At 44.2% G+C, this 12,161-nt stretch overlaps 1 protein-coding gene across 1 annotated transcript; it reads left to right on the top strand.

Moving 5' to 3' along the window:
* Window positions 1-132: 132 nt before the first annotated feature.
* Window positions 133-10,349, top strand: ATP4B (ATPase H+/K+ transporting subunit beta). Its single transcript, XM_038761646.1, has 7 exons — window positions 133-200; window positions 1,039-1,130; window positions 2,256-2,455; window positions 3,509-3,565; window positions 6,154-6,249; window positions 9,194-9,351; window positions 10,202-10,349. Exons 1-7 carry the CDS (start codon window positions 133-135, stop codon window positions 10,347-10,349), a joined length of 819 nt encoding a protein of 272 aa, XP_038617574.1.
* The last annotated feature ends 1,812 nt before the right edge of the window (window positions 10,350-12,161 follow it).

Here is a 12,161-nt window from a genome sequence, read left to right on the forward strand (position 1 = left end):
TGCTTCCCAACCTCCAGGCCTCTGAGGAATTTTCCCAGATCCGTGCAAGGGCGACCGCAGAGCCGCCGGGAAAGTCACTAACAACCCACCCCTTCCATCAGGGAGACACTGATCCCAAGCTCCTTAGAGGTGATGCGCAGGTGCTCTCCGAGGGAGCAGACAAGTGAAGGAGGAGCTAATACCCCTGAGACATCACCTCTGTAATCCCTTTAGTGCATTAGGCAGATAATTAAACCGTGGCCTTCTCTCTCTCTCTCGGACAAAAGGGCCTTGCGGATTTCTTCCCCAACAGAAACTTCTTGCAACAGAGAACACGTCTACCGACTCTCTTATATTGTTCTATTGATAATAATAATGATGGTATTTGGTAAATGCTTACTATAATAATAAAAATAATTTTGGTACGTGTTAAGCACTATGTGCCAAGCACTGTTTTAAGTGCTGGGGTAGATACAAGGTAATTTGGTTGGACACGGTCCCTGTCCCACATAGGGCTCGCACTCTTAATCCCCATTTTCCATTGGAGGCAACTGAGGCCCAGGGATGTGAAGTGACTCGCCCAAAATCAGACAGTTGGCATGTGGCGGAGCCGGGACTAGAACCGGGACTAGTGACTTTGGGCAAGTCACTTACTTCTCTGAGCCACAGTTACCTCATCTGTAAAATGGGAATTAAGACTGTGAGCCCCATGTGCAACCTGAGTACCTTGTATCTACCCCAGCACTTAGCACAGTGTTGGGCACGTAGTAAGTGCTTAACAAATACCATAATTATTATTATTACCTCATCTGTAAAATGGGGATTAACTCCTATGCCCTCTTAGTCTGTGAACCCTGGGTAGGACAGGGAATGCATCCAACCTGATTATCTCATATCCATCTCAGCGCTCAAAACACGCTGGACACACAGTGTTTTACGAGTACCATAATAATTATCATTATTATTATCCTGAAAACAATTTTCAATCTGATGAAATGATTGCATTGCTATACCACCTAGAGAGTAAAAGAAGTCACCCGGGCTGTATTTTATATTTAGGACATTTTCAAGAGAGCCTCTCTTAGAAGCTCGTGAATTCAGCCTGTCCTTCAGACGCTCCATCTTTGGCCAGAAAGCCCCCGTTTTAGCTCGTGATCCAATGGGGATTTTGCCGTTGGGCAAAATAGTATGTGCTAAGTGACATGGTAGATAAAAGGACATCGGAGCAGACACAGTCCCAGTCCCCCATGGAGCTTCCCATTCTACACATGAGGAAACTGGAGCTGATTCCTCCTAACAGCTGAGCATAATTTCTTTTTCAGTCATCAGCATTATTGCCTACTTATTCATTCATTCAATCGTATTTATTTAAGCGCTTACCTTGTGCAGAGCACTGTACTAAGCACTCGGGAAAGTACAATACTACAATAAAGAGAGACAATCCCTGTCCAAAACGAGCTCACAGTCTAGAGGAGGGGAGACATACATCAATACGAATAAACAGACATCAGTAAAAACCACTGTTTCAAGCCCCGGGGTAGATACAAATTAATCAGGTAAGACACAGTCCCTGTCCCACATGGGGCTCACGTGCTTAATTCCCACTTTACAGATGAGGGAAATGAGGCCCAGAAAAGGGAAGCAACTTGCCCAAGGTCACCCAGCAAAAAAATGGCAGAGCCAGGATTAGAACCAGGTCCTTCCAACTCCCCAGCCTAGGTTCTACCCACTGCAACGTGCTATGATTTAGAAACCAACACAAGTCACATAAGTACGGGGAGAAATGACCGTTTCCAAACACTGTGAAGCTGCAACCTCGGTCTGAGCAACCGGGGCATTTTTGTGATGGTGGGCACGAGCCATAAAAATAGACAAAAGCCGCTGTTTGGAGCACAGCTGTGACTTATTGTCTTTTATTCCTTCTTCTCACGGAACGGAGGATCGATGATCCCAGCTTCATATTCCGTTTTCTTGCTCATAAGTGGCACGGTGTAGTAGCTAGAGCACAGGCCTGGCAGTCATAGGGTGATGGGTTCTAATCCCACCTCCACCACTTGTGTGCAGTGTGACCTCGGGCAAGTCACTTCACTGGGCCTCAGTTACCTTATCCTTAAAATGGGGATTGAGACTGTGAGCCCCACATGGGACAGGGACTGTGTCCAACCCAATCTGCTTGTACCCACCCCCAGCACTTAGTACAGTGCCTGGCACATTGTAAGTGCCTAACAAATACCACAGTTATTACTGTTATTATTGTTATTGTTACCCCGAAGCAGCATACTCTTCTGTCGCCCAACACGAAAACCAAAACTGCACCTCTGGGGAATACGACTTCCAAAACAAATTTCTCGCTCCAAACCACACCAAGTTTTCCTGCAAGTTCACAGCAGATAGGCTTCAAAACTGCTCCGGAGTCCAAGATCGCAATTTTGGATTCGAGGATGGAAAACCATGCTTCATTATAAAAATGAACAGGGTGAGTGTCAAGGAAGCAGGCGGCCTCGGACTCCTTAAATAACCCAACTCACCGAAGAGTAAGACCGTCCCATGTGTAGGGAGGCTGGTGCCTCTGATCCTCAACCTCTGCCTTTATCAATCAATCGAGAGTATTTACCGAGCATCCACTGTGTGCAAAGCACTACACTCGGTGCCCGGGAAAGTAAAACAGAAGCAAAGACATGACATCCTCCGCCTGCTTAAGGAACTTCTAATCTAATGGGGAAGGTAGACAATCCCAGACCGTAGACAAGCACTTATATCCAAATCTGTAATTTATTTATTTAACGTCTGCCCCTCTAGACTGTAAACTCACTGTGCGCATGGAATGTGTCTATTATATTGTTATATTGTACTCTCCCAAGTGCTTATTACAGTGCTCTGCTCACAGGAAGTGCTCAATAAATACAACTGACTGACTGGCAAGGACTTAGTAGGCATCTAGAATAAGTAAAGATGAAGAAGATGAATAAATTCCTGACATTTCTATTCATGCCCTCTAGACAGTGAGCACCTTGTGGGCCAAGAACGGGTCTATCAACTCTGCTACAGTAGTGTACTTAGTGTTCTGCATTCAGGAAGTGCCTAATAAATAACACTGATTGACAGATTATTCACGCGAACATTTCAGGTACAAGGTTTCAGAATTACGGAGTTTTAGTGTTACTGCAATATGGGGACACGAATCACTGAACTAAAGCATTATTTACCAAATCTTAAGATATCTTAGAAGTCAGAGAAGCTCAATAACCCCAACAAAAATACCCCGCAAGCCTGGCTTACAACTAATTTAGAACTTTCAGGATTCAACATGAGGAAGATGGCACTTGAGATATTATGCTTTTCCCAGCGGTTAGAACAGTGCTTTGCACATAGTAAGCGCTTAACAAATGCCATTATTATTATTATTATTATTATTATTATTATTATTATTATTATTATTATTACATCCGTGGGAACACCTGCGCTCGTTTCTGAAGTGGAAGCGCTCTTTTGCCAAGATGCCTGACTAGAAATGTTCTTCTCTTCCCAGATTATCAACTTTCTCCCCGGCACTGCCTCTCCTCCAAGGGTGGAATGCACAACTCTGGTGAGTATATTCCTCCTGTGCTCAGATAATCGGACCCACCACTTGCAGACGTGGGAAGTCAATCCATTCATTCAGTTGTAGTTATTGAGCACTTACTGTGTGCAGAGCACTGTACTAAGCGCTTGGGAAGTACACATTGGCAAGATATAGAGATGGTCCCTACCCAACAACGGGCTCACAGTCTAGAAGGGGGAGACAGATAAAACAAAACATGTGGAAAGGTGTCAAGTCGTCAGAACAAATAGAATTAAAGCTAGATGCACGTCATTAACAAAATAAATAGAATAGTAAATATGTACAAGTAAAATAGAATAATAAATCTATCAATCGATGGTAGTTTACTGAGCACTTACTATGTACAGAGCACTGTACTAAGCGCTTGGGACAGTATAACATAACAGAGTTGGTCAACAGCCCCTTCCTTCCTCTCCCCCTCGTCCCCCTCTCCATCCCCCTCATCTTACCTCCTTCCCTTCCCCACAGCACCTGTATATATGTATATATGTTTGTACATATTTATTACTCTATTTATTTATTATTTATTTTACTTGTACATATCTATCCTATTTATTTTATTTTGTTAGTATGTTTGGTTTTGTTCTCTGTCTCCCCCTTTTAGACTGTGAGCCCACTGTTGGGTAGGGACTGTCTCTATATGTTGCCAACTTGTACTTCCCAAGCGCTTAGTACAGTGCTCTGCACACAGTAAGCGCTCAATAAATACGACTGATGATGATGATGATGATAAGAGCTTACAACCCCAGAAGTCAGATTGGTTCACCATAATTCAGAAACTGTTGTTGCTTAGAGCATTTGGTAAGCACCACTTTGTCCAGGCACTGTACTAAGATACAAGCTGATTAGGTTAGACACAGTCCGGGTCTCACATGGGGCTCTCTGTCTTAATCTCCATTTTAAAGAGTAGGTAACTGAGGCCCAGAGAAGTGAAGGGACCTGCCCATGGTCACACAGCAGACAAGCGGCGGAGCCAGGACAAGAACCCAGGTCCTTTTGACTCGCAGGCCCAGGTTCTACCCACTAGGCCACACTGCTTCTATACTAGGCCACGCTGTCTCAGTTTCCATATGGACAGCTCTCTTTTTGGCTTATTTAATCCGTGGAATAAATAGGGGCTACAACTGGTGTATATATATATATTTTTTATATCAGGGAGAGTCGAGAGAGCAAAATGCTAAACCAGTAGGTGGGTTGAGCGAAGATACTGGTCGTTTTACTGGCTTTGAAAAGTGCCTGGGACAGGGCTATAGATGAGAGGCATTTTTCAAATAGAAAAGCAGCGTGGCTCAGTGGAAAGAGGTCAGGGGTTCAAATCCCGGCTCTGCCAATTGCCAGCTGTGTGGCTTTGGGCAAGTCACTTCACTTCTCTGGGCCTCAGTTCCCTCATCTGTAAAATGGGGATGAAGACTGGGAGCCCCCCCCGTGGGACAACCTGATCATCTTGTAACCTCCCCAACGCTTAGAACGGTGCTTTGCACACAATAAGTGCTTAATAAATGCTATCATTATTTTTGGTGCTTAGAACAGTGCTTTGCATATAGTAAGTGCTAAATAAATGCCATTAAAAAAAAATAGGTTAACTGGTGGCTAGCAATTAGTCCAGGCTGGCCCTGAGTGGTCCTGAGGTTTGCCTCCCACAAGGCACAGACTCTGATAACAGTGATGAGAGTGGTATTTGTTAAGCACTTACCAAGAGCCAAGCACTGCACTAAACACCTGGGTAGGTTCAAAATCACCAGGTTGAACACAGCCCCTGCCCCATACGGGGCTCACAGTCAAAGTAGGAGGAAGAACAGGGAACTGAATCCCCATTTTACAGAGGAGAGAACTGAGGCACAAGACTTGTCTAAGGTCACCCAACAGAAAAAAGCAATGGCCTGGAAATCAGGAGACCTGGGTTCTAATCCCAGTTCTACCATTTGTTCCTCCTCCCCCTTAGACTGGGAGCCCCATGTGGGACAGGGACGGTGCCCGACCTGATTATCTTGTTATCTACTCCAGTGTTTAGTACAGTGCTTGGCACATAACAAGCACTTAATATCATGATGATGATGATGAATGAAGCATGCTAGCCACTCCAAAATGTACACCTCAGACAAGTCCTGCAGGAAATTAACTCAACAAATTAGTACCAGTTGATCCCACAAGTGCTTAGTACAGCGCTCTGCCCACAGTAAGTGCTCAATAAATATCACTGATTGATTAAGACTCAAGGTAACTGGCTTAACTCAGCCACTTCACAAAATCACAGGGCCAGGGCTTGTCAGAAATTAAGAGTCAAGTTGGGAATTCAATAAAAGTAAGGGACTAATTCCTGGGATGGGTCATAGCTAAAGGCAATATCTATACCGACATGTCCATAAATGATATGTTATATATTATTTATTTTATATTAATGTCTGTCTCTGCCTCAGGACTTTAAACTTGTGGTGGGCAGGAAATGTGTCTGACTCTTGTGTCTAACTGTTGAACTCTCCCAAGCGCTCAGTGCAGTACTCTGCACACAGTCAGCGCTCAATAAATACCATTTATGATGATGATGATGAATTCTTGCAATCAATCTTAAACAGGACCGAAAAGAGTCAGAACCCCTGGAAGTGGTGTATTATCCAGATAACGGCACTTTTAGTCCGCACTATTTCCCTTATTATGGAAAGAAAGCTCAGGTAAATTTTTTCTGATGCCCTTTTAACTTTCTCCTGCCATCTTGACATCTTTCTGAATTATCTGCTATCCCACAGTAGTTATCATAAAACCAATTCTGGTATTGATTTAGCAGAATGATATGAAATTAGACACAAGTGTTGCCTAGTGGCTACAGCCCGGGCCTGGGAGCCAGAAGGACCTGGGTTCTAATTACAGCTCTGTCACTTGTCTGCTTGGGCAAGTCACTTCACTTCTCTGGGCCTCAGTGACCTCATCTGTAAAAGGGGATTAAGAATGTGAGCCTCATGTGAGACGGGGACTGTGTCCAACCTGATTATCTTGTATCTACCCCAGAGCTTAGCACAGTGGCTGGCACAGAGTAAATAATAAATAGCATTAAAAAAAAAAGCAGAAAAAAAGTAGCGTGATCTAGTGGAAATAGCAAGGGCCTGGGAATCAGAGCACCTGGGTTCTAATCCTGACATCATCATCATCATCAATCGTATTTATTGAGCGCTGTGTGCAGAGCACTGTACTAAGCGCTTGGGAAGTACAAGTTGGCAACATATAAAGACAGTCCCTACCCAACAGTGGGCTCACAGTCTAAACCGCCACTTGTCTGCTGTGTGAGCTTGGGCAAGTCACTTCACTTCTCTGGGCCTCAATTACCTCATCTGCAAAACGGGGATGAAGACTGTGAACCCCCCGTTGGGCAACCTCATCACCTTGGACCCTCCCCAGTGCTTAGAACAGTGATTTGCACATAGTCAGCGCTTAATAAATGCTATTATTATTATTCTCTGGGCCTCAAATCCCTCATCTGCAAAATGAGGATTCAGTACCTGTTTTCCCTCCCACTTAAAACTGTGAGGCCCTGTGGGATCTGATGACCTTGTGTCTACCCCAGTGCTTAGTACAGTGCTTGGCACATAGTAAGCACTTAATAGCATCAATGTTATTATTATTATTATTATTACTATTATTGGAGTTGGGGTTGAAACCCAAATCATCTGACTCCCAGCCCCATGGTCTTCCTTCCAGGCCATTGGGGCTGGAACAGGAGAGGTCTGCTGGACTCTCCCAAGCACTAAGTGTTCTGCACAAAGTACGTGCACAATCGATACCATCATCATCATCATCAATCGTATTTACTGAGTGCTTACTGTGTGCAGAGCACTGTACTAAGCGCTTGGGAAGTCCAAGTTGGCAACATATAGAGACAGTCCCTACCCAACAGTGGGCTCACAGTCTAAAAGGGGGAGACAGAGAACAAAACCAAACATACTAACAAAATAAAATAAATAGAATAGATATGTACAAGTAAAATAAATAGAGTAACAAATATGTACAAACATATATACATATATACAGGTGCCGTGGGGAAGGGAAGGAGGTAAGATGTAAGATAAGAAGGAGGTAAGATAAGATACCACGTATTTTTTGATTGGTTGATTGAAAGGGCTGGAGGATGGGGGGACGGAGTTTTGTACAATGCATCTTTGTCTTGAGTGGAACAATCTGTGATTCCAAAATACCGTATACGCACAGTGTCCAGTATAAGGGGGAGTGTTTCGAGGGCCAGGTTTCCGTTCAGTTCCTCTTGGATCTCAAGAACAGGAGAATGAGGCATCAATCAATCAGTCGTATTTATCGAGCGCTTACTTTGTGCAGAGCACTTTCCTAAGCCCTTGGGAGAATACGAAACAACAGAGTCGATGCCCACAGTGAGCTTACGGTCTAGAGGGAGAGACAGACATTAATATAAAGAAATCACAGAGGTGGAAACAAGTGCTGTTGGCCTGAGGGAGGAGGGGATAAAGGGAGCAAGTCAGGGTGACACGGAAAGGAGTGGGAGAAGAGGAAATGAGGGCTTAGTCAGGGAAGGCCTCTTGGAGGAGATGGGCCTTCAATAAGACTTTGAAGGTGGGGGAGAGCGATCATCAGATATGAAGGGGAAGGGCAGTCCAGGACAGAGGCAGGATGTGGGCTAGAGGTTGGCGGCGAAATAGACGTTAGAGATGATTTCACATTTCTGAATTGCAGTGACCAGACCCTCTAAAACGCTCCCAAGTGACATTCCACAGCTTCGATAATAATAATAGTAATAATGATGATGGCCTTTGTTAAGCGCTTACTGTGTGCAAAGCACTGTTCTAAGTGCTGGGGAGGAGACAAGGTGATCAGGTTGTCCCACGGGGGGCTCACAGTCTTAATCCCCATTTTGCAGATGAGGTCACTGAGGCCCAGAGAAGTGAAGTGACTTGCCCAAGCTCACCCAGCAGACAAGTGACAGAGCCGTAATTAGAACCCAGGTCCTTCTGGCTCCCAGGCCCGGGCTCTAGCTACTAGGCAACACTTGTGTCTAATTTCATATCATTCTGCTAAATCAATATCTGAATTGGTTTTATGATAACTACTGTGGGATAGCAGATAATTCAGAAAGATGTCAAGATGGCAGGAAAAAGTTAAAAGGGCATCAGAAAAATTTACCTGAGCTTTCTTTCCATAATAAGGGAAATAGTGCAGACTAAAAGTGCCGTTATCTGGATAATACACCACTTCCCGGGGTTCTGACTCTTTTCGGTCCAGTTTAAGATTGATTGCAAGAATTCATCATCAACTCATTGGGAGAGTTCAATAGTTAGACACAAGAGTTAGACTGTGAGCCCATTGTCGGGTAGGGACCGTCTCTGTATGTTGCCAACTTGTACTTCCCAAGCACTTAGTACAGTGCTCTGCACACAGTAAGCGCTCAATAAATACGATTGAATGAATGAATGAAGTGACTTGCTCAAAGTCACACAGCTGACAAGTGGCAGAGCCGGGATTAGAACCCATGACCTCTGACTCCCAAGCCCGGGCTCTTTCCACTGAGCCACGCTGCTTCTTCTTCGATGATGTGCGGGAGGGCATTTATCTGCAGGGAATCTGAAACACCAAAAATACCTTGGGCTTCCTTTCCAGCCTCACTACAGCAACCCTCTGGTAGCAGCAAAATTCCTCAACATTCCCGAGGACGTAGAAGTCTCTGTGGTGTGCAGAGTCGTCGCCGACAAGATTACCTCAAACAATCCCCAGGACCCCTATGAAGGAAAAGTGGAATTTAAAGTGAAAATTGAAACGTAAGATGGCAAGAACATTATTGCTTCAAATGGACACTCTTCCAAGTCACTTTGCTTCTCTGTGCCTCAGTGTAAAGCAGTGATGAAGACTGTGAGCTCCGTGGCTCAGTGGAAAGAGCACGGGCTTTGGAGTCAGAGGTCATGGGTTCCAATCCCGACTCTGCCACATGTCTGCTGTGTGACCTTGGGCAAGTCACTTAACTTCTCTGAGCCTCAGTTCCCTCATCTGTAAAATGGGGATGAAGACTGTGAGCCCCATGTGAGACAACCCGCTTACCTTGTATCCTCCCCAGCGCTTAGAACAGTGCTTTGCACATAGTAAGCACTTAAATGCCATCATCATTATTATTATTATTATTATTATATGGGACATGGACTGTGTCCAACCTGATTAGCTTGTACAGTGCTTAGTACAGTGCCTGGCACTTTTTATCAATCAATCAATCGCATTTATTGAGCGCTTACTGTGTGCAGAGCACTGTACTAAGCGCTTGGGAAGTACAAGTTGGCAACATATAGAGACAGTCCCTACCCAACAGTGGGCTCACAGTCTAAAAGGCACTTACGGAGTGCTTCATATAAAAAGGGCTCATTATGGTCAAAAAAGTAATAACAATAATAATGGTATTTGTTAAGCATCACTAGGCACTGTACTAAGCGCCGGAGTGACTTGCAAAGTCAATTCTCATTTGTCTATTTCAGCCTATGGGGCCACTCCTAATTTCTTCAGGCTTTTCTAGTTAAGTCAACCTAGAAGCCTGAGAGAGGGAGCTGGGTAACATGTAGTTTCTATTGTTTCCAGATGAGGAGAGCAAAAATATTTAACCGTTTGGATGTTGCGCTTCCCCAGTGCGGACCCAGTAATTAGTTGTTACAGTGACCCACTGAGCAAACATTCCACGAATAAAAGCACACTGTCAGCCTCCCTCTACACATTCCTCAGGAGGAACCACGGAGTTAAATATTTGCCTCTTTCCTTATCATTAGAAAGGCTGTGATTTGTTATAAATTCTAGCCTGGAAATGATGAGATCTCCTTTCTGGCTTTAGGTGATGTGAAATACACAAAACAAAAATGTCCCAATGGTATCCTAAATGAACTTGGGACATATTTTCTCGGAATTGGGTTGCCCATGTTTTGTGCAAAAGGGTGGAATGAAACAAACCTTTTCAACTAGTTCCCGTTTTCAATATGATAAACAGAAAATCCTGAAATTCCCCAACTGCAGTGGATCAGTAAAAATGCAGCCTCTGTTCACTGGCATGCTAGATTAAAATCACAAATAAGCAAATTGAGCACGGGGATGGTATTTTTTTTTTTTTTTTTTTGACTAAGGTGAACCTGGAAATTCCAGGATGGGAGAAAAATTTTCTGAAAAAATAAAGGTGTTCTTTCCCTTTGTGCTCATGGACCAGACTTCCATTGAGCCAAAGTTCCTCTCCTCTTTCAAATCCCTCCTTCAAGTAGCAGTAGTAGTAGCGGTATTGATTAAGCACTTACCGCGTGAAAAACACTGTACTAAGCACTGGGAACTAGACACAATCAACCTGCTTGTTTCCAGGTTTTCAGTGGGTTTCTGCCGGTTTCCGGGCAGAGAACAGGAGGAGGGAATAATAATAATAATAATAACGGCATTTGTTAAGCTCTTACTATGTGCAAAGAACTGTTCTAAGCGCTGGGGGGGATACAGGGTGATCAGGTTGTCCCACGTGGGGCTCAGTCTTAATCCCCATTTTACAGATGAGGTAACAGAGGCTCAGCGTAGTTAACTGACTTGCCCAAAGTCACACAGCTGACAAGTGGCAGAGCCGGGATTAGAACCCATGACCTCTGACTCCCAAGCCCGGGCTCTTTCCACTGAGCCATGCTGCTTCTCAGTTGTTGTGGACAGGGAACGTTTCCAGCAACTCTGTGGCATTGTCCTCTTCTAAGCACTTAGTACAGTGCTCTGCACACAGGAGCTCAATAAACACCATCAATCCATGGATTGAATGAAAAAATGGCACAATGAACTGTTATCTGTCACTTACTGACATAGGGCCTGCCTGGAAGATGTAGCGAATGTCCTTTTTCCTCCGGGGCCAAGTACTACAGGATGATTGATTAAACAGCAAGGTGGCCAAGAGGCAAAGAGCCTACGTGACTCCTCTCGGGAACAGTTCATCCATTTCCTAAAACCAATCAGACCGCAATTAAGCCTTTACAAACCAATCTGACAAAAGACCTGGGTTCTAATCCCTGCTCTGCCACTTGTCTGCTGTGTTATCTTGGACAAATCAGTTCACTTCTCTGGGCCTCAGTTCCCTCGGCTGTCAAATGGGGATTACGATTATGAGACGTAGGGAAGACAGGGATTGTGTCCCACCTGATTCGCTTGTATCTAACCTAGCGCTTACTAAAGTGCCTGGCATATAGTAAGAGTTTCACAAATACCAGAAAAAGAACTGTGTAATAACCAACTGATGACAAAAGGAGATCTGTGTAGTTCAGTAATGCAGGTGTTTCACGAGTCTGTGTTAAGGAAAATTCATATTGTATTCAGACTTCCCAATATCAATCAATCGTATGTCTTATTCTTAATAATAATAGTACTTGTTAAGCACTATGTTCCAAACACTGTTCTATGTGCTGGGGTAGATACCAATTAATGAGGTTGGACACATCCATATCCCTCATGCGGCTCATATTAATCCCCATTTTACAGCTTAATAAATTGAGGCACAGATAACTTAAATGACTTGCCCAAGGTCACACAGCAAACAAGTGGCAGAGGCGGGATTAGAACCCTCATCCTCTGACTCCCAATAATA

Source organism: Tachyglossus aculeatus, chromosome 20 (genome assembly GCF_015852505.1).
Source record: "Tachyglossus aculeatus isolate mTacAcu1 chromosome 20, mTacAcu1.pri, whole genome shotgun sequence".
Classification (NCBI taxonomy): Eukaryota; Metazoa; Chordata; class Mammalia; order Monotremata; family Tachyglossidae; genus Tachyglossus; species Tachyglossus aculeatus.